At 48.2% G+C, this 23,004-nt stretch overlaps 1 protein-coding gene across 4 annotated transcripts; it reads right to left on the bottom strand.

The window, feature by feature from the left end:
* Positions 1–1,638: 1,638 nt before the first annotated feature.
* Positions 1,639–11,647, bottom strand: CMTM5 (CKLF like MARVEL transmembrane domain containing 5). 4 transcript variants are annotated; one of them, XR_012787799.1, is made up of 6 exons: positions 9,573–11,645; positions 9,296–9,505; positions 8,494–8,646; positions 8,058–8,160; positions 5,877–5,970; positions 1,639–1,897 (listed from the first exon to the last, which is right to left on the bottom strand). XR_012787799.1 is itself a non-coding variant. In XM_075569076.1 (6 exons), exons 2-5 carry the CDS (start codon positions 9,395–9,397, stop codon positions 5,904–5,906), a joined length of 378 nt encoding a protein of 125 aa, XP_075425191.1. In that variant the 5' UTR covers positions 9,398–9,505; positions 9,573–11,647; the 3' UTR covers positions 1,639–1,897; positions 5,877–5,903. The 4 variants fall into 4 exon arrangements, 3 of the variants coding, with proteins under 3 accessions (XP_075425191.1, XP_075425190.1, XP_075425189.1); XM_075569076.1 differs by having other exon boundaries at positions 5,877–5,923; positions 9,573–11,647; XM_075569075.1 differs by having other exon boundaries at positions 5,877–5,923; positions 8,062–8,160; positions 9,573–11,647.
* Between the last annotated feature and the right edge of the window lie 11,357 nt (positions 11,648–23,004).

Here is a 23,004-nt window from a genome sequence, read left to right as displayed (position 1 = left end):
GGTAAGGAGAAAAAAGGAAGCAAACAGCGCACTGCCAGGGAGTCAGGTGGTGAAAAGTAATATCCTATTTATTCAGCACATAGCCAGTAAAAACATCACCCCAGGAGGGGAACAGAGATCCTCCTACGCGTTTCGGACGGGTAGGTCCTTTATCAGGTTACTCCTTGATAGGATATTACTTTTCACCACCTGGCTCCCTGGCAGTGCGCTGCTTGCTTCCTTTTTTCTCTTTGCTCTGGATTTCCATTTCGATGGCTGGCGCGCCACAGTGCGCCACCAGAGACTACAGGAGTGGGTAAGAATCTTACAATTATTCTTTATGACATTATAGACGAGTACCTCTACCTGGATCATTCATATAAGGTGTATGTGAGGTGAATTGAGCATTATTACGCTTCCTCTAAATACCATTGATCTTGGTATATATTGGTGACTCAGCGGCCATTTTGAAATATACCCAATCCGCTATAGTCTCCGCTATAGTCTCCGCTATAGTCTAGTTGGATTTATTGATTACTGGATGAAGTTTATCAACGGTTGGAGCACCCTTCTCCCCTCCTTGGACACATTGGTTTAGGGTAAGGGGTTAGGTTTTTAGAGTAGGGAAGTAGTGTAAAGGGTTAGATTTTTAGGGTAGGGGATTAGGGTGAAGGGTTAAGGTTTCTTAGTGTAAGGGGTTAAGGTTTCTATGGTAAGGGGTTAAAGATTTTAGGGTACGGGTAGCTTTAGTATTAGGGTTTAAGATCAGGGGGTTTTATGGTAAGGTGTAAGGTTAGGGGCTTACGTTGGTGACAAAACACCGGGCAGCGAGAAGTCCCAGCGGCGACGTGAGCAGTGGTGATGTGATTGGCGGCAAGATGAGTGACGGTGTGAGGTCCCGGTGACGAGGTGAGCGGCAGTGAGGTGAGTGATGGTGTGAGGTCCCGGTGACGAGGTGAGTGACAGTGTGAGGTCCCGGTGATGAGGTGAGTGGCGGCGAGATGAGTGGCGACGAGAGGCCCCTGGTGGTGAGGTTGAGTGGTGACAAGAGGCCCCAGTGGTGAGGTGAGTGACGGCAAGAGGTCTGGGTGGAGTGGTAAGTGGTGACAAGGTGAGTGGCAGAGAGATGAGTGGCATTGAGAGGTCCCAGCAGTGAGGCGAGTGGCGGTAAGAGGGCACAGCGGCGAGGTGAGTGGTGGCAAGAGGTCATGGCAGCGAGGTGAGTGGCAATGAGATGAGTAGCAACAAGCGGTCCAGGCACTGAAGTGAGTGATGATGAGGTGAGTGGTGGTGAGAGGTCCTGGTGGCGAGGTGAGTGGCAGCGAGGTGAGTGGTTGGCGATAGGTTCTGGTTGTGAGTTGAGTGGTGGTGAGGTGAGTGGATGTCAGAGGTCCTGGCATCAAGGGAAGTAGCGTCGAAGTGAGTGGCAGCTAGACAACCTAGACCAAGTATCCCAGACCGGGACTCCCCCGCTCCCCGTGATATTATCCCGTCCTGTTCCTCTACATTGTAAGATTATCATTATTCGAACGTTCGTGAGATCTCCTACATATTTGCCCGCTCCGCAGTGGGACGTCCTGACTTCATACCCCTTATAGACCACACTCACACTCACACTCAGCTGACCAGTCGCTGTTGAAACTGAGAAAACGGATTACATGTTTTAGAAAGGTCAATTTAATCATGGCCGTCTCCCATCACAAATGCTCGGACTTTGTATCGGTCACAAGGAGTCGGGCGTCAGGGGAAGGGCTGCCCGGCAGCCACTGACGGAGTCTCTAGGATAATGCTGAGATTAAAGATGGGGGGGAATCATTATGCAGAGGAAAATTATGTGGGTGACAATTCCAGGACACCTTAAGGGTCATCTCAGGGATCATCTCAGGGGTCATCTCAGGTCCCAATCAGACGTCAGCACCTGGAACACAGAGAAAAACGCTAATAACATTAAACTTTTGTGACAATAACAGAAGTCACAGTGGGCATGTGAACTGTGAGAGGGGGGAGGCTGGCACTGCCCATGCTGTGTATGTGAGGGAGGCTGGCACTGCCCATGCTGTGTATGTGAGGGGGAGGCTGGCACTGCCCATGCTGTGTGTGTGAGGGGGAGGCTGGCACTGCCCATGCTGTGTATGTGAGGGGGAGGCTGGCACTGCCCATGCTGTGTGTGTGAGGGGGAGGCTGGCACTGCCCATGCTGTGTATGTGAGGGGGAGGCTGGCACTGCCCATGCTGTGTGTGTGAGGGGGAGGCTGGCACTGCCCATGCTGTGTGTGTGAGCGAGGCTGGCACTGTCCACGCTGTGTGTGTGAGGGAGAGGCTTGCACTGCCCATGCTGTATGTGTGAGGGAGAGGCTGGCACTGCCCATGCTGTGTGTGTCAGCGGGAGGATGGCACTGCCCACACTGTGTGAGAGGGTGAGGATGGCACTGTCCATGCTGTGTGTGTGAGGGAGAGTCTGGCACTGCCTGCGCTGTGTGTGAGAGGTGGAGATGGGCACTGCCACACGGTGTGTGAAAGGGGGAGGCTGGCACTGCCCACTCTGTGTCAGGGGGAGGCTGGCACTGCTCATGCTGTGTGTGTGGGAGAGACTGGCACTGCCCATGCTGTGTGTGAGGGTGAGGCTGACACTGCCCACGCCGAGTGTGTGAGGGGGAGGCTGGCACTGTCCATGCTGAGGGTGTGAGGGGGAGGCTGGCACTGCCAATGCTGTGTGTGAGGGGGAGGCTGGCATTGCCCACACTGTGTGTGAGGGGGAGGCTGGCACTGCCCACGCTGTGTGTGTGAGGGGAATTTTTTTTATTTTAAATACAATTATTTACAAATACACACAATACTTACAGAATAGCACCCAGAGAATCACAAACATTACATTTTATCTTAGAGAGATTCCCTTTTCAAAGATATCTAAACGCATCTCTCCAACCTCTCAGATTCCCTCTGTTATATACACTTTACTGATAGATAAATAACACAAAGTATTCAAGCAAGTTTCCTGCAAAAAGAAAATCTAATTCTTAAAGTCCTTTAGAATAGAAAAAGCTTCAGTCCGGGTCTTTTCCCCCTTAATTCACATTAATAGTTGCCACTTTCAGCGGAGAGGGGCACTTTGGCATATTTAGTGAATCACCACCACCCTTTTTTTTATTTTTAGCACCATTTTTCTTTTTGACCATTTTCTTCTCCCGGGGGGACTCTCTGATGGTAGATTTCTCTTATTTGATGATCCGGCCATCTCAATGTCCTGAATAGATCCAGACTGCTGCGGAGTCTGTCTGTCCAACATCCATCCGTCATCCATCTTTTCACCCCAACTTTTTTCCTCTGATACCTCATATGTATTGTGCAGTGAGATCTCTTCTTGGACAGTTCCTTTATCTCCAGTGTTTGTAGTTTTCTTTCCAGCTGAGCTGGTTTGGGCTGTCTTGTTTTTATTTGTTATTGTTTCCCATTCATTATCGCCATCTCTGTGAGGTTCGCCGCCATCTTTGCAGGTTTCGCCGCCATCTTTGCAGGGTTGACCGCCATCTTTGCAGGGTTCACCGCCATCTTTGCAGGGTTCGCCGCCATCTTTGCGGGGTCCATCACCTTCCTGAGCAGAATTCTCTGTGTTTGGTACAAAACTCAGATCGCTCCTGTGCTCTCCGTCTGACCCCCTTTGGGCTGGATGCGTATATGTCAGACATCGAGATTTTAAAACCTCTTCTACAGGTGTAAGTTGACGACTTTCTGATGACTCTGCTTTATTCTCTTTATCACTATGGGATGCTGTATTCTGTACACTAGACATTTCCTTCTGCCCATAATGGTTGTGCTCGGCTTCTGGGCAATCTTTAAAGGAATGACCACATTTATAGCACAGGTTGCAGACTATGTCCTTGTCACACTCAGAGCTGTGATGACCAATTGAACCACATAAAGTGCATCTGATTTTATCACACGCTGAGCTTAAGTGCCTGGGGGAATCGGATTTAAAACACTTCTTAGGCTGTCCCCAATAAAAACATCGCCCGCGTCCCTTCCAATATATATGGCGTTCGGGAGGTGACATGCCACATTGTTTGTCTACCTGAGTTTAACTTTAAACTTGTAGCCCCCATTCCAGAAACCTTCGGCGTCCATATTTTTCACTGGACCAGTCTGAACATCACACTGTCTTTGTAGCCAAAAAAGTATATCTTCTACCGCTACAGTCTCAATATCAAAAATAATATTCACTTCCACGGTCACAGGGCGAGAAACCTGGATAACTTTAAAAAAATTCCCATTCTGGATTATCTTTCACTTCTTTGTAACGAAACCAGAATTTTTCTAGCCCTTCTGGTGTCTTAAAGCTGACTTCATAGTTCCTGCTATTAGGTTCATGTAACAAAGCATAAACCTCACTGGGTTGGAAGCCAAGAGAAACTTTGATCAAGTCCTTTCCTATAACAAATCTGTCCGGTATAGGAACCATATCCCCACAATAATGCAGTCTGACTACGTTCCTGCGCTTTCTGGCATCATCAAATGACATATAAGATGTACCTGGGTGTCTTGTACTCCATGCTGACTGCTGGGGGGGGGGAGCTGGCTCCCAGCTCCTGTTGGTTTTGCTGCCGTTCCTGCTTCAGCTAAGGACTTTGCTTTTGCCGCTCCTGTTTCTGCTAAGGGCTTTGACACTGCTGCAGGCTGCATAGATTTCTCTCCCATTTTAGGAATCTCCATTTCTTGTGCATCAAAAGCTTCTACTGCTTCAGCGTTTTCCACTGCTTCAGCCATTTCTATTTCATACACTTCTTCCTGTGCTTGGGATGATTGCTGGTCTTTCTCAGGTGTATTGCCAGCATTAATCAGGCTCCGCTTGGGCGGTTTGCCGTGTGTCTGCCTTGGGTGTGGCTGCTAATTCCTGCACCTGTCTGCTCCCTTCCACTACTTGCAGGGTCTCTCAGGTGCAGCTGTTTGCAGGGTCTCTGTGTCAGGTACAGTTGTATGCAGGGTCTCTGTCTCAGGTGCAGTTGTATGCAGGGTCTCTGTCTCAGGTGCAGTTGTATGCAGGGTCTCTGTCTCAGGTGCAGTTGTATGCAGGGTCTCTGTCTCAGGTGTAGCTGCTTGCGGGGTCTCTGTCTCAGGTATAGCTGTATTTGCCTGTGCATTAGTGTGTATGTCCTTACTAACTTGTGGGATAACAATTTCTGTGACCCCAAGTCTCCTTTTCTCATGTTCTGCCTGCCTTTTACTCCTGACTTCATTAGACCATGAGCTGGTTTTAGCCGCAGTTCTCTTACCCGTCTGGTTCTGAGCCGGACTTTCAGTATTCTCCATTTCAGTTTCTTTCTGTCCAACATTTTCATTTATCTCTTTTTCCATATTTTCTGATTCTTTTGCAAAAGTTTCTGCACTTTCTCCTCCAGGGAAACTTTCTTATCAACATTCAGATTAGCATGAGCCCTGGCTCCAACTCCGCTCCCTCCTCCAGGGTCTGCCACCATCTTGGCTCACAACTCCTCCCCTCCCTGTGTGTAAGCGGGAGGCTGCCACTGCCCACGTGTGTGTGAGGGGGAGGCTGGCACTACCCATGCTGTGTGTGTGTGATGGGAAAGCTGGCACTGCCCGTGCTGTGTGTGAGGGAGGCTGGGCAATGCTCACACTGTGTGCATGTGGGGGAGGCTGGCACTGCCCATGCTGTGTGTGTGAGGGGGAGGTTGGCACTGCCCACGCTGTGTGTGTGAGGGGGAGGCTGGCACTGCTCATGCTGTGTGTGTGAGGGGGAGGCTGGCACTGCCCACGCTTTGTGTGTGAGGGGGAGGCTGGCACTGCCCACGCTTTGTGTGTGAGGGGGAGGCTGGCACTGCCCACGCTGTGTATGTTGGGGAGGCTGGCACGGCAGTTGCCCACACTGTACCCAAAGTTACTCACCGGTTTCTGTCTCTGTCGCCCGCTCTATTACCTCTGCCCGATAAATGCTGAAAGCGTCATAAGAGAAAACACCAACCAATAGAAAACCAAAGAGCTGAGAGGGCAAGAGAGAACGGGGTGAGAGTCAGATGGACGGGAAGGAGAGAGAACGGGGTGATAGTCAGGGGAGAGAGAGAATGGGGCGAGAATCAGATGGACAAGAGAGAGAGAGAACGGGATGAGAGTCAGATGGACGAGAGGGAGAGAGAACAGAGTGATAGTCAGGGGAGAGAGAGAATGGGGCGAGAATCAGATGGACAAGAGAGAGAGAACGGGATGAGAGTCAGATGGACGAGAGGGAGAAAATGGGGTGAGAGTTAGATGAAAGAGAGAGAGAGAACAGGGTGAGAGTCAGATGAAAGAGAGGGAGAGAGAATGGCTAGATTCAGATGGACGAGAGGGGGAGAGAACGGGGTGAGAGTCAGATGGACGAGAGGGAGAGAGCGGGGTGAGAGTCAGATGGATGAGAGGGAGAGAGAACGGGGTGAGAGTCAGATGGACGAGAGGGAGAGAGAACGGGGTGAGAGTCAGATGGACGAGAGGGAGAGAGAACGGGGTGAGAGTCAGATGGACGAGAGGGAGAGAGAACGGGGTGAGAAGGATGAGAGGGAGAGAGAACGGGGTGAGAGTCAGATGGACGAGAGGGAGAGAGAACGGGGAGAGATTTAGATGGACAAGAGGGGAAGAGAATGGGTGAGAAGGACAGAGAACGGAGAGTGAGTCAGATGAGCGAGAGAGATCAGGCGAGGGTCAGGTAGACGAAGGGGTTTGAGAACGGCCGAGACTCAGATGGATGAGGAGAGAGAATAGGGCGAGATTTCAATGGACGAGAGGGAGAGAGAACAGGGCGAGAGTAAGATGGACGGGAAGGAGAGAGGATGAGGTGAAAGTCAGATGGACACTAGGGAGAGAGAACAGAGCGAGAGCCAGATGGGTGAGAGGGAGAGAGAATGGGGTGAGAGGAAGAAAGAACGGGACGTGAGTCAGATGGACAAGAGGGAGAGAGAATAGGGCGAGAGTCAGATAGACGACAGGGAGAGAGGATGGGGCAAGAGGGAGAGAGAATGGGGTGAGAGTCAGAAGGACGAAATGGAGAGAGAATGGGGCGAGGGTCAGATGGACAAGAGGGGGAGAGAACGGGGCGAGATTCAGATGGACGAGACGGGGAGAAAATGGGCGAGAGGCCATTAGACGCGAGTCAGATGGACAGGAGGGAGAGAGGATGGGGTGAGAGTCAGATGGATGAGAGGGAGAGGGAACGGGGCAAGAGTCAGATGGGCGAGAGTGAGAGAGAACAGGATGAGAGTCAGATAGACGGGAGGGGAGAGGATGTGGCGAGAGTCAGATGGACACTAGGGAGAGAAAACAGGGCGAGAGCCAGATGGGCGAGAGGGACAGAGAACGGAGAGTGAGTCAGATGGGCGAGAGGGAGAGAGATCAGGCGAGGGTCAAGTAGACGAAGGGGATTGAGAACGGGCAGAGAGTCAGATGGATGAGGAGAGAGAATAGGGCGAGAGTTCAATGGACGAGAGGGAGAGAGAACAGGGCGATAGTCAGATGGGTGAGAGGGAGAATGAACGGGACGAGAGTCAGAAAGACGAGAGGGAGAGAGGATGGAGCAAGAGGGAGAGAGAATGGGGTGAGAGTCAGAAGGATGAGAAGGAGAGAGAATTGGGCGAGTCAGATAGACAAGAGAGAGAAAGAACTGGGCGAGAGTCAGATGGGTGAGAGGGAAAGAGAACTGGGTGAGAGTCAGATGGACAAAAGGGAGAGAGAACGGGGCGAGAGTCAGAAGAACGAGAGGGAGAGAGAATAGGGAGAGAGTCAGATGGATGATAGTGAGAGAAAATGGGGTGAGAGTCAGATGGACGAGAATGAGAGAATGGGCGAGAGACAGATGGACGAGAGGGAGAGAATTGGACGAGAGTCAGATGAATGAGAGGGAGAGATAAGGGGGCGGGAGTGAGCAGAGAGGGCGAGAAAGGAGTGTGCTAGAGTCCATGGGGTGAGCGAGAATGGAGTTCCAGTTATTAGGGCGAGAGAACTGGGCAAAAGTCCACGGAGCGAGGAAATACCGCGAGAGGGTCGGCAAGGTGCGAGCCAGAGTACAAGGAGGGAGAGGGCGAGGAGCGGGTGACATACTCACTGCCGCCGTGATCGCCCCGCCGTCCCCCGCGCTCCGAGCTGCAGCCACGATGGAGACCACCAGGAAAATGAGGGTGGCGGAGACACAGCGCAGGAAATCCTGAGGGGCAGAGACGGGGCGTCACAGAGCACCCACCTGGAGCCCGCTCCCCCCACCCGGCTCCAGGGGTCAGAGGTCACACCCGCCCAAAACCCACTCCCCCTCCCCACCCTGCCCTAGGGGTCAGAGGTCACACCCACCTGGAACCCCCTCCCCACCACCGCCCAGCCCCAGGGATCAGAAGTCACACCCACCCGGAACCCTCTCCCCTGCCCAGCGTCAGAGGTCACACCCACCCGGAACCCACTTCCCGCACCAGGGGTCAGAGGTCACACCCACCCAGAACCCGCTCCCCTTCCCCGCCCAGCCCCAGGGGTCAGAGGTCACACCCACCGTGCAGGGCCAGTTGATCGCGGTCAGGCGCAGGTGGTAGCGGCTGGAGAGCAGGGCGAGGAAGACGAGGGTGATGAGGAGCTCGAGGAGGGCAGCCGCCAGATAGGCGGAGAGGGAAGCCGCAAAGCAGATAAACACCACGAAACACAGACCCTGCGCGGGAGAGAGGCAGACCTGGTCAGGGTACAGCACAGACAGCACACACTGCAGGGGGGGGGGGGGCTCTGCAGGTTTCTGGAGGAGGCTCTTCAAGGTTTTGGGGGGGGCTTCTGCATTATTGGGGGGTCAGCAACTATTTTTGGGGGTTCTGCAAAGGTTTTTTTGGGGGTGATTTTCAGCAGGGCTTTTTAGCTGTGGGGGGTTCTGCATTGGGGGTTCATGGGGGGTTTGCAGGGGTTTTTAGTTGGGGGATTCTCCAGTGGGTTTTGTTGGGAGGGGGGGTTGCAGGGGGTCTTTGTTGCGGGGGCTGTGGGTTTTGTGGGTTTTTTTTGTTGGGAGCAGTTTGGGGGGGTTGCAGGGGGGTTCTGCAGGGGGGTTTTGTTGGGGTGGATTGTGGGGGGCTTGATGTGGGGGTTGCGTGGGTTTGCTGCAGGGGTTTGCAGAAGGTTTTGTTGGGGGGGGGTTGCCGGGGTTTGCTGGGGGGGGGTTGCGGGTGTTTGTCAGGGGGGGTGCTGGGGAGGGGTGCTGGGGAGGGGTGCTGGGGAGGGGTGCTGGGGAGGGGTGCTGGGAAGGGGTGCTGGGGAGGGGTGCTGGGGAGGGGTGCTGGGGAGGGGTGCTGGGGAGGGTGGGGGGGGGGGGTTACCAGCTCTGTCAGGAGGATTCGTCCTTTCAGTGAGTTGAGAAATTCTTTATCCAGAGACAAGCTGCTCTCCCCCCCTCCCCTCCCTTCATCCGGATAACTCATCCTGGGGAGGACCCCAACTACCCCTGGAGGGGGGTAAGGACAGTGAGGGAGGGTAAGAGAGAGAGAGGGGAGGAGGGAGGGAGAGAAGATGAGACAAGGATGGGAGAGTGAGAGGAGGATAGGGGAGTGAGGGAGAGGGGAGAGGGGAGGGAGAGGAGAGTGGAGTGAGGGAGAGGGGAGTGAGGGAGAGGGGAGTGAGGGAGAGGGGAGTGAGGGAGAGGGGAGTGAGGGAGAGGGGAGTGAGGGAGAGGGGAGTGAGTGAGGGAGCGGGGAGGGAGAGGAGAGAGGATGGGAGAAGGATGGGAGAGTGAGAGGAGAAGTGGAGAGTGAGGGTGAGGAGGAGGCGTGAGAGAAGAGAGTAAGAGTGAGGAAGAGAGGGGAATGAGGAGCAGAGAGAGGGAGAGGAGGAGAGTGAGGAAAAGAAGAGAGGGGGAGATTGAGGAGGAGGAGAATGCGAGAGAAGAAAGGAGGAGAGTGAGGAAGAGGAGAGAAGAGAGGAGGAGAGTGAGGAAGAGGAGAGAAGAGAGGAGGAGAGTGAGGGAGAGAAGAGAGGAGGAGAGTTAGGAAGAGAAGAGAGGAGGAGAGTGAGGGAGAGAAGAGAGGAGGAGAGTGAGGGAGAGAAGAGAGGAGGGGAGTGGGGGAGAGAGGAGAGTGAGGGAGAGAGGAGGAGAGTGAGGGAGAGAAGAGAGGAGGAGAGTGAGGGAGAGGAGAAAAAAGAGGAGGATAGTGAGGGAGAGAAGAGGAGAGAGGGAGAGAATAGAGGATGAGAGTGAGGGAGAGAAGAGGAGTGAGGGAGAGAAGAGAGGATGAGAGTGAGGGAGAGAAGAGAGGAGGAAAGTGAGGGAGAGAAGAGAGGAGGAGAGTGAGAGAGAGGAGAGAAGAGGAGGAGGAGGGAGAGAAGAGGAAGAGAGTGAGGGAGAGGAGAGAAGAGTGAAGTGAGAGAAGAGAGGAGGAGAGTGAGGGAGAGGAGGAGGGAGAGAAGAGTAAGAGAGTGAGGGAGAGAAGAGGAGGAGAGTGATGGAGAGGAGAGAAGAGGAGAGGGAGGGAGAGGAGGAGAAGAATGCGAGAGAAGAAAGGAGGAGAGTGAGGAAGAGGAGAGAAGAGAGGAGGAGAGTGAAGGAGAGGCGAGGGAAGGAGAGGGGAGTGAGGGAGAGAAGAGAGTAAGAGTGAGGAAGAGAGGGGAATGAGGAGCAGAGAGAGGGAGAGGAGGAGAGTGAGGAAAAGAAGAGAGGAGGATATTGAGGAGGAGGAGAATGCGAGAGAAGAAAGGAGGAGAGTGAGGAAGAGGAGAGAAGAGAGGAGGAGAGTGAGGAAGAGGAGAGAAGAGAGGAGGAGAGTGAGGGAGAGAAGAGAGGAGGAGAGTTAGGAAGAGAAGAGAGGAGGAGAGTGAGGGAGAGAAGAGAGGAGGAGAGTGAGGGAGAGAAGAGAGGAGGGGAGTGGGGGAGAGAGGAGAGTGAGGGAGAGAGGAGGAGAGTGAGGGAGAGAAGAGAGGAGGAGAGTGAGGGAGAGGAGAAAAAAGAGGAGGATAGTGAGGGAGAGAAGAGGAGAGAGGGAGAGAATAGAGGATGAGAGTGAGGGAGAGAAGAGGAGTGAGGGAGAGAAGAGAGGATGAGAGTGAGGGAGAGAAGAGAGGAGGAAAGTGAGGGAGAGAAGAGAGGAGGAGAGTGAGAGAGAGGAGAGAAGAGGAGGAGGAGGGAGAGAAGAGGAAGAGAGTGAGGGAGAGGAGAGAAGAGTGAAGTGAGAGAAGAGAGGAGGAGAGTGAGGGAGAGGAGGAGGGAGAGAAGAGTAAGAGAGTGAGGGAGAGAAGAGGAGGAGAGTGATGGAGAGGAGAGAAGAGGAGAGGGAGGGAGAGGAGGAGAGTGAGGGAGACGGTCTGTGGGTTGTAGTAGGGGGTCTCTCGGGGTCTCTCGGGGTCTCTCCTGTTCTCTGAGTTTCTGAAGTTAAGTTGCAGCTGATTTCTACTACAGGAAGAGGAAAAAAAGAGGGGGGAGGGAGATAGAGAGGGGGGAGGGGAAAGAGAGGGAGAGGACAGAAATATGGAGAGAGAGGGGGGAAAGAAGGGGAAGAGGGAAGACGAAGGAGAGAGAGAGGGGGGAAGAGAGAGAGGGGGAGAATTGGGGGGAAGAGAGGGGAGGGGGAAGAGAGAGGGAGGAGAGAAAGAGGAGGGGAGAAAGGAGGAGAGGGAAGGGGGAAAAAGAGGGGACAATGGAGAGAGAGAGAGAGGGGAACGAGAGGGGACAAGGGAGAGAGGGGGGAGAAAGGGAGGCGGAAAGGGGGAAGAGAGATAGGAAGAGGGAAGAGAGAGGGGGAGGGAGGAGAGAGAAAAGGGGAGGGAGGGAGGGAGGAAGAAAGGGGGAAAGGGAGGAAGAGAGAGAGACTGTCCTCTGTATATACACACAGGTTCTGATATAGCTCTGTATATACACACAGGCTCTGATATAGCTCTGTATATACACACGTATATAAACATTATACACAGGCATCGCTATGATACAGATATTGACACAGTTATGTAGAATTTGGACACACACTCAGACACATAGACACACACAGATACACACACAGATACACACACAGACACATACACAGACACACACAGATACACACACAGACACATACACAGACACACAGACACAGACACATACATAGATAGACACAGATACACACAGACACATATACACAGACACACACAGACACACACACAGACACACACACAGACACACACACACACACATACACAGACACACACAGATACACACACAGACACACACAGATACACACACAGACACATACACAGACACACACACAGACACATACATAGATAGACACAGATACACACAGACACATACACACACACAGACACACACACAGACACACACACAGACACACACACAGACACATACACAGACACACACACAGACACACACAGATACACACACAGACACACACAGATACACACACAGACACATACACAGATACACACACAGACACATACACAGATACACACACATACACAGACACAGATACACACACAGACACATATACACAGACACACAGATAAATATACACCGGCACACACCCAGAGGCACAGACACACACAGATACACATACACACACCAAGTGAGAAACACACACAGATACACACACACCCAGATTCACAGACACACGTGCATCACACGTTATATACACACTAATCCAGCCCACACACAGATGTAGATGTGACAGGGAGAGTGGGGACGGGGTATGGACAGAGGCCCCTGTGTGTGTGGGGGGGGGGACAGAGGCCCCCTGTGGGGGGGCGTTCGTGTTGACTGTCCCTCCAAACAAGAGACCTTCTGTTCCCACACATCCAAACTCACAGAGACCTATTCATACAGACACACTGCAGGGAAGGGGTTAATAATCGCTCTGCGGGTCTCTCTGTCGGGGAAGGGGTTAATTAGTATCATGTGTGTTTCTGGCAGGGAAGGGGTTAATCATTGCTCTGCAGGTCTTTGGCAGGGAAGGGGTTAATCATTGCTCTGTGGGTCTCTGGCAGGGAAGGGGTTAATCTTTGTTCTGTGGGTCTCTGGCAGGGAAGGGGTTAATCATTGCTCTGCTGATGTCTGGCAGGGAAGGGGTTAATCATTGCTCTGTGGGTCTCTGGCAGGGAAGGGGTTAAAAATTGCTCTGTTGGTCTCTGGCAGGGAAGGGGTTAATCATTGCTCTGTGGGTCTCTGGCAAGTAAGGGGTTAATCATTGCCCTGTGGGTTTCTGTCAGGGAAGGGGTTAATCGTTGCTCTGTGGGTCTCTGGCAGGGAAGGGGTTAAGAAGCAATACTGTTTCCTCTCTTTCTTGGTATGTGTATATATAAAGCGTGTGACAATGTATAATTGTACATTCTTACCTAAGCTGCAATCATCTGATGCTCCTGTTATAAATCTGTCACAATGCTGACTGTGTGCCTAACATTATGGCCGCTTTTCCGTTTCAATCAATCCTTCAGTCAGTGTAACTCAGCAGCTACAATGTATCCTGATATTACGAAGGTAACATTATCTATTGTTACAGTTCGCAGCTCAAACTGCTGGGAACATTGGCAACAAATGATCCCAAACAGGAAAGTGTTACAAAGATCTTGCACTGCTGGGGAGGTGGCTAAAGCCTTCTATAGAAATCAGAGGGTGCTCAGTATATTAACCCTCATTACAAATGGCTTTTAAGCAGCAGTTCAAGTTGCCTTGTTTTTTAAATTATTATTTCCCTTTAATATGTGCATCAATACAACCCACACAATGATAACTAATTAGCTAAGTTGCCGATCGATCAGCGAAGATTCGGCTCGGGGGGTTCACTAAATGGCTGTCAGTGCAGCATCAGAGGACCAGAGATGCAAAGTTCTGTGGGGAAGATCATGTGACCAGGCAGTCACTAAATACAATTGGTGCACTGCTAGAGAGAGGGCAGGGCTCAAAAAGGCGTGTGCCAGAGCCTGTTTCAGAAGAGGAAGGGGATGTTACTTTGTAAATAGTTGCTATAGAAACAAAAAATGCTTGTTATATTATAGTACATTAAAAATGTAATTCAGAATTATTATTTTTTAAATGCTACAAGTATTTTTTCATAGTACAGAGCTGATTTATTATTTAACAAACACACATATAGGATATTGCTTGGTCTGCAGCTTTAAGAGTTGTTTTTTTTTTTTTTTTTAAACAGTGCAGTAGGTATTATCTAAAACTACAGAACTGATTTATTTAAAAAAAAAACATATACGATTCACATTTTGCTGCTCTAATCATTGCTCTGCAGGTCTCTCTGGCAGGGAATAGGTTAATCATGGATCTCTCTTGCGAGGAAGGAGTTAATTATGGCTCTGCGGATCGCTGGCAAGGAAGGGGTTAGTCGTGGATCGCTCTGGCGGGGAAAGGGTAAAGATGGCAGCCGTGGACAATCTAAGTAGACCGCATCAACTGCATTACCCTGGTCTAAATTCATAGTTACATAGTAGATGAGGTTGAAAAAAGACGTACGTCCATCAAGTTCAACCTATGCTAAATTTAGACGACAGATACTTTATCCTATATCTATACTTACTTATTGATCCAGAGGAAGGCAAACAGAAACCCCAGAGTCATATCATCCAATGATATCTCATAAGGGGAAAAATAAATCCCTTCCTGATTCCAAGAGTTGGCAATCGGATTAATCCCTGGATCAACATCCTTCCCATGTTTACTTATTTGGTATATCCCTGTATACCTTCCCTTTCTAAAAAGATGTCCAACCTTTTTTTGAACATATCTATTGTATCTGCCATCACAGTCTCCATGGGTAATGAATTCCACATTGTAACTGCCCTTACTGTAAAGAACCCTTTTCTTTGTTGCTGGTGAAATCTCCTTTCCTCCAACCTAAAGGGATTGCCCAGAGTCCTTTGTACTGCCCGTGGGATGAATAGTTATTTTGAAAGCTCCCTGTACTGTCCCCGAATATATTTGTATACTCCTTTATTCATTTGGTGGCTCTTCTCTGCACTCTCTCTAGTTCCGCAATGTATTTTCTAAGGAGTGGTGCCCAAAATTGTACTCCATATTCAAGGTGTGGTCTTACTAATGCTTTGTAAAGGGGCATGATTATGTTTACTTCCCTTCCATCCATTGCCTGTTTAATGCAAGATAAGATCTTGTTTGCCTTTGCAGCTACTGCATGACATTGGGCACTATTGCTAAGCCTGCTGTCTACAAGCACTCCTACAGTAAATCCTTCTCCATCAAGGATTCCCCCAATTTATCCCCATTTAATGTATAAGTCACCTGTTTATTCTTGCTTTCCAAATGCATAACCTTACATTTATCTGTATTAAACCTCACCTGCCATTTACCTGCCCACGTTTCCAGTCTCTCCAAGTCCTTCTGAAGAGAAATTACATCCTGCTCTGATTCTATTACCTTACACAATGTAGTGTCATAAGCAAAGATAGAGACTTTGCTCTCGATGCCAACCTCAAGGTCATTAATAAACAAGTTAAAAAGCAGGGGTCCCAGTACCGATCCCTGAGGTACTCCACTCACGACCTTAGTCCAACCTGAAAAGACCCTCTGTTGTCTGTCCATCAACCAGTTTTCAATCCAGGTGCATATATTATTACTGAGTCCAATTTTCTTTATTTTGTACACCAACCTCTTGTGTGAAACCGTATCAAAAGCATTTGCAAAATCTATGTAGACCACATCAACTGCATTACCCTGATCTAAATTCCTACTTACCTCCTCAAAGAAACAAATAAGGTTAGTTTGGCAAGATCTATCCTTCATAAATCCATGCTGACTATTACTAATAATTTTGTTTTCCATTAGGTATTCCTGAATATTATCCTGTACAAAACCTTCAAGTAGCTTCCCCACTATTGAAGTCAGGCTTACAGGTCTGTAATTCCCAGCTTGTGATCTAGCCCCTTTTTAAAAATATAGGCACCACATCTGCTTTACGCCAATCTTGTGGTACTGAGCCTGTGGAAATGGAGACCTTGAATATTAAATGGGATGGTTTGGCTATTACTGCACTTAACTCCTTAAGAACTCTTGGATGTATGCCATCGGGGCCAGGTGCCTTATTTACTTAAATGTTTAACCAACTGTTCGCTAATATGGAGGTTGTGGCTCCCCCCTGCGGCACTACTATTGAAATTGATTTTTCCCTGGAAAACACAGAGACTAAAGAATGCGTTTAATACCTCAGCTTTTTCCAATAACTTGCTTCCCCATCTCACACTAAACACAGAGGCAAAGGGGCCGATTCTAGTAGCTTAGATCAGGGGTGAGCAAACTTTTTATGCCGAGCCCCCCTTTTCATCCATAAAATTTCTCGGGCCCCCCCTGCCTGATGTAATCAAAATCACATGGAAAACAAAAACAAAAAAAACATTATTAAACGGTATACAATATAAATCCAAATATGTCTAAATACTTACATATTTCAATAGCTCGCGCTTGCAAAATTAGGCTGCGTCCACGCTGCCGCTGAGAGCGGTGACATCACCAACTCTCCAAGCATGAGCGCAGGGTGTCCTGCATAATTTTGCAAGCGTGGATCGGGGCTATTTGTGTGTGTTTGTGTGTGTTTGTGTGTGTGGCTGTGTGTGTGCATTGACTGCTGCTGAGCGCACTTCAAAGTCAATTTTGTTTGTCTCCCCAAGCGCCAAGCTTGGGAGAGCGTACGTGCACAAAGGCAATACATTTTGGGGGGCATTCATCCACCTCTTTGCTACCTCCCTTCCCTCCCCCCCCCTTTTTTTCTTCCTTCCCCTCCATGCTTTTTGTCTTGCTATCCCCAGTGTCATCCAAACTTCTACCTACAGTATTATTTATTATTTATTTTTTTCCGTTTTCAATGTTGTGTTTTCACTTATTTTTTACATTATTTCTGTACATTCATAGTATGATTGATATAGTGGCAGCCGACACTCTCACTTGCAGAGGATCGCAGCGAAGCAGGTTGCCAGCGGAGGAGAGCAGGAACACAGCGCTATTGCAGGGCAGGCACCGGGAGGGGCGTTTGACTTCACCGTGCTCGGGCGTGCTCCTCCCCGTACCTCCGAAGCCCCTGCGCATGCACTCACACACCATCACGTGGCCGCCACCTGCACTATCCTGTTCAGCCACCCGCACACATCTTCGGCTGCCCGCCCGTGCACATCTTCTTGGCCGCCCCTCGCGCACAGCTTTTTCATCCTCCCGCGCACAGCGTCTGCCAGCCCGCGCACCCAGTTTTCACCGCACGCCGCCTGCACCCCCCTAATCTTGCGCCTCATTGCCCCCCAGTTTGCGCACCACTGCATTACAACACACTCTCTCTCAATCAATCCCCCCCCACACACACACACACTCTCAATCCCCACACACACACTCTCAATCCCCACACACACACTCAATCCCCACACACGCACACTCAATACCCACACACACTCAATCCCCACACACCACACACACTCAATCCCCACATACACACACACTCAATCCCCACATACACACACACTTAATCCCCCCCCACACACATTCAATCCCCACACACACACACTTAATCCCCCCCACACACACACACACTCAATCCCCACACACACACACTCAATCCCCACACACTCAATACCCACACACACTCAAATCACCACACACAAACTCAAATCACCACACACACACTCAATCCCCCCACACACACACTCAATCCCCCCACACACACTCATTACCCCCCACACACACACTCTCAAATCCCCCCCCACACACACACACTCAAATCACCATACACACACAATCCCCACACACACACACTCAATCCCCACATACACACACACTCAATCCCCACACACACACTCAATCCCCCCCCACACACCCACTCAATCCCCCCCACACACACACTCAATCCCCCCCCACACACACACTCAATCCCCCCCCACACACACACTCCCCCCCACACACACACTCAATCCCCCACACACACTCAACCCCCCCCCCCCCCCACACACACACTCAATCCCCACACACTCAATCCCCCCCACACACACACTCAATCACCACACACACACACACACACTAAATCACCCCACACACACACTCAATCCACACACACACACACACACACAAAATCAGTCACATAATTTCACCTGGGTGGGCGACATGCTCCGATCCCCCAACCCCCAAGCTGCTGGAAACTGGTGCGGGAAGCAGACAGGAAGAGATAGAGGGCTGTCTGTGTGCAGAGAGAAGCCCCGCCCCCTTTGCAAGACACAGACAGCCCGCGCCCCCCCTACATAATCTTGCGCCCCCCAGTTTGCACACCGCTGACTAAGAATATAAGTACAATTTTGGTTCTAGCATATGTTTTTCTCCCTACGTACCAATAGTCTAACAAATTATATATGATAAATGTTCATGACTAATTTTCTAAATATACCTGTTGGCCCCAACTATGTCATTCACAGACCATTACAGCTCATTATACCATTTCTCATTTTTTCAAATGGATGTTGACATTTTATACATCTTTTTACATATTGAACACACAAAAGACTAAGACAATCCCCGAAAGCAGCACTCTAAATATACCACAAAATAACTAATAACATAATACCAAAAGACCAGGAAACTAAAGTCAAAATAGAAAATGAATAGATTTTAATAGCGAGCAAAAAGAACACTAACATTTAAAAACATATACACACTAAGGGCAGCAAAAAATACAAAAAGACTGTGACTGACTAAAATTTCCAAAAAATCAATAATGCTGAAAAATAAATCAAAAGCAAAAAATGTGTCTGCACAAGGAGCCTGATAACTATATAAAGCGACACAAAGAAAGCTGAATATTTCAAAAAAACCCTGGTAAAGACCTAAGCTAAAAAGGTAGATTACTAAGCTAAGGGCATAAAGAAAGGTATGGCATAAATAAACCTATATACAAAAATGATGTACATAAGAAAAATAATAACTTAAACCAAGGGGGAGGCACAGGGGAGACAAAATGAAACAAAGACTCAAACCCTGAACAGCAATACAAAATATCAAAATCAAAAAAAGATGCATACAATGCCTGTGGTGGCTGCACAAAAGCAAGTAAGACACATGGCTGTAGAATCACAAAAAGCCAGTGCTGTTTGCACATATGAAACAACCTAGAGTAAGGGTTCCATAAGAGATAATGGGCCTCATGCAAAGAGCAGCGCTATGAACAATCTCGCCATTTTCCGGTGAAAATCGCGCTAAAAACAGGCGAAAATGGCGAGTTTGGAAAAAAGCGCCATTTTATTTTTTCCAATTGAAAACTACATCTCGCCAGTCTGAAAAATATCCAAATTCAGAAAGGCGCGCTCGCCATCTAGCGGCTGTTTTTGGCGCGATTTTCGTCAATTTTCGCCGCCAACTAAAGTTGGCAAGAAGCCGGCTATAGGGGGAAAAAAAAATTGCACGATTTTTTTTTTCTCTCCCTTTCAGCTGCGCGAATCTCCTCCTTTACAATTCTCCACATGCAGTAATGCTAAAAATAGCGGATTTCGCCCATTTCTGCATATGGAGAATAAAACTCTCCATTAAAGCTACTTTTTCTGAAACTCTCCAATTTTAAAATTCGCTGCTCTCTGCATAGGCCCCAATGACTCCAGATAGCAGAGAAAATGATACTCAGCTGCCATATATTGATGATGGAGTCAGTCCCACGGAGTTAAACTCCAGGATGTGTGGAAATAAGTCATACAGTCCACAGGATAAGCACCAAGAGTCACGCCAACAAAATAATGAATAGCTGCCTAGAGTGGACACTTAACGCGTTTCAGCCAAGGGGGCCTTCTTCCCGGAGTGGTAAACTACTCTTTTACCACTCCGGGAAGAAGGCCCCCTTGGCTGAAACGCGTTGAGTGTCCACTCTAGGCAGCTATTCATTATTTTGTTGGCGTGACTCTTGGTGCTTTTCCTGTGGACTGTATGACTTATTTCCACACATCCTGGAGTTTAACTCCGTGGGACTGACTCCATCATCACTATATGGCAGCTCAGTATAATTTTCTCTGCTATCTGGAGTCATTATCTCCTATGGAACCCTCACTCTAGGTTGTTTCATATGTGCAAACAGCACTGGCTTTTTGTGATTCTACAGCTATGTGTCTTACTTGCTTTTGTGCAGCCACCACAGGCATTGTATGCATCTTTTTTTGATTTTGATATTTTGTATTGCTGTTCAGGGTTTGAGTCTTTGTTTCATTTTGTCTCCCCTGTGCCTCCCCCTTGGTTTAAGTTATTATTTTTCATATGTACATCATTTTTGTATATAGGTTTATTTATGCCATACCTTTCTTTATGCCCTTAGCGTAGTTATCTACCTTTTTAGCTTAGGTCTTTACCAGGGTTTTTTTTTTTTAAATATTCAGCTTTCTTTGTGTCGCTTTATATAGTTATCAGGCTCATTGTGCAGACACATTTTTTGCTTTTGATTTATTTTTCAGCATTATTGATTTTTGGAAATTTTAGTCAGTCACGGTCATTTTGTATTTTTTGCTGCCCTTAGTGTGTATATGTTTTTAAATGTTAGTGTTCTTTTTGATCGCTATTAAAATCTATTCATTTTCTATTTTGACTTTAGTTTCCTGGTCTTTGGTATTATGTTATTAGTTATTTTGTGGTATATTTAGAGTGCTGCTTTCGGGGATTGTCTTAGTCTTTTGTGTGTTCAATTTTATTGTTATCCCCTAGCACCTACAGTTTCCCATTCACTCTAGGATTACTTGGTTTATTTTTTATTCCAAGATAGTCAATATTACTTATTGGGTCTGGTTTTTCCACATCTATATGTAGTGTGAGCAACATTCTTTTTGTGTGTTTATCTTTTTACATATCTACAACAGTTTTGATTTATACCATTGTGTACTGATATCCATTAACATATTAATCATCTAGTCCATCCGTTTGTTAGGTATTTTCTTTCTTTTAATAGAAATATTCATGTTTTCTTTATGATGTTTCCTTTTAATTATGCATTTTTTCTTTTTTTCCAGTGTTTTGCACTGTTGAAAAATTTACCACGTATTCATATCTGTATTTCTAGTATTTTGATTGTTTTTATGTTTTGTTGTCAATAAAGTTTGAGTATTTTGTATTCCCCATGTTGCGCGCTGACGTCATCACGCCCACGTCACTACTGAGAGTTTCAGGAAGTGAACGGCGAGTGGACAGCAGCGCGCCTCGTGGGTATATAAACAGCTTGGTGAGTACCTTATATAGTCACCTTGAAAAAGAGCTTACGCTCGAAATGCGTTGGTGGGGGTCTGTGTGCCCCGTAATGTAGCGTTTTTTTTGTAGTTTCCCTTAAATTTATTTTTAATGGGCACACAATCCGTTGGATATCTTTCATTTTTTGTTTCCTGAGTTTCTAGTGCCTGCTTTTTCCTATTGTTTCTCTTGCAACCACCCCAGAAAAAACGGAAGCACACCCCCTGCTGTGGATGAAGACTGGACAGTCTCAAGGACATCAACAACTCAGAGTGAGTTATTTAAATCACCTGCTTATTCTCCATCCCGATAATATATGTTGGGTCACTTTATTGTGAGGTCTCTTGCTACATTGCTCGTGGGGACCCTAGCCCACTAGTCGGATTACAATGGAGTAGTGATTACAATTGTATTGTTCTACATGTCATGGGTTGATTTCCCTTACTCATTAGTCAGGGGGTTCACACGGCAGGAATCTTCAATCAAAAATTTGAACTTTATTGTGGTTCCTTTCAAGTACCATATTGAGGCTTTTTTTCTGAGCACCACACATTTGCTTTTTTCTTATTTTAGGGATCAGTCAGTAGGCAAAACAAGGCAGTGAAATAAAATGCTGTTTATTTGGATAAAACCTCAGAAACACACAGAAACACAAAACACAGAAATATACACACCTGCTGGGGTCTGGGGCATGAGATCTAGCCTTTCCTAGGTGGAGAGCGCCCGCTTGCAGGGGGTTACCCTGATTGGAACCTTGTTCCGGACATCCTGGGCTGAGATTCAGCAGAAACTCCCGACCGGGACCTAATCCCGATACTCCTGGAACTGTTTCCATCAGGAACTCCTGACCGCGACCTCTACGTTCTCAGGTGAGAGCTTGGTCCTCGCGCCTGACTTAGTCTCTGCAGGGCAGACTTTCTTAGCTTCTCAACGAAGCCGGTTGCACTGCTATTTGGGACAGAGCAACTTTGAAAAGCCGGCCCTGGCTTCATCGACTCAAGCCACAAAATCGTCTGGTTGTCTGGGGCTTTCCCTTACATACCCTCCGCTGAGCTATGTACAGCATGGAGGAAGGAGGAGGGACCAATCAGAGCGTGGGAAAAATATTGAATGTATGTCATTTTAATTTTTCAGGGTTTTTTTATTGTATTTTTTTAATTTTCATTTTTTTGCTTGCCCATTTACTGCTAATGTATTTATCTGTGCCCCTTTAGGGTATAGATAAACAAAGTGACAGGCAATGCAGTTTTGGCAAATTGTTGTTTTTAATTCATTGTTATGTTTTCTATTTCTGTTTATTGTTTGGAGTTAATTGTTATGTATTTGTAGGGCTTGTTTTTATGCAATGTTTGGATTGTTTAGGTGTTTGAATTCTTTTATTCTTCTGGTGTCTGGCGTTTGATTTATTTTACTGTTGTGTTATTTAGAGGTTTGATTTCTTTTAATGTTGTGTTATTTAGAGGTTTGATTTATTTTATTGTTCTGGTATTTAGGTGCTTGGGTATTTTTTATTGTTGTGTTTTTTTGGTGCAGTTGTTTTTTTTTGTTGTTTTTTTTAGGTTGCCCATTGACTGCTATAGTGGTTATCATGCCCATATTATATGGACATGATGTACCACTGTGCCAATCAATGGGTAGAGGGTGGGGGTTGTTGCCCCAGGGTGGGTAGTTAGGCCGCCTTGGTGGGAAACGGGGGAGAGGGTTAAACCCTTAATTACTATAGCGGTTACTAATCGCAAAGGTGATTAAGGGGTTAGGGGCCATTAGATTGTATTTTTATTGTACTGTTGCTGCCCTCGGAGGACATGGACGCGGAGGACGGTGATGAAGGCTTTATTTTATTTTATTGCAAGTTTTATTTACTTTATGCTGACT

The sequence above is a fragment of the Ascaphus truei genome, chromosome 13 (assembly GCF_040206685.1).
Source record: "Ascaphus truei isolate aAscTru1 chromosome 13, aAscTru1.hap1, whole genome shotgun sequence".
NCBI lineage: Eukaryota > Metazoa > Chordata > Amphibia > Anura > Ascaphidae > Ascaphus > Ascaphus truei.
This window is presented reverse-complemented; position numbering and strand designations above follow the sequence as displayed.

Bases quoted from the DNA above. Each gene is read 5' to 3' on its own strand.
- CMTM5 (XM_075569074.1), bottom strand. From the start codon at position 9,397: ATGAGTTATCCGGATGAAGGGAGGGGAGGGGGGGAGAGCAGCTTGTCT. The intron at 8,647-9,295 runs GTAACCCCCCCC...TCTCCCGCGCAG, and splicing joins GAATCCTCCTGACAGAGCTG to GGTCTGTGTTTCGTGGTGTT. The intron at 8,161-8,493 runs GTGGGTGTGACC...TCTGCCCCTCAG, and splicing joins CGATCAACTGGCCCTGCACG to GATTTCCTGCGCTGTGTCTC.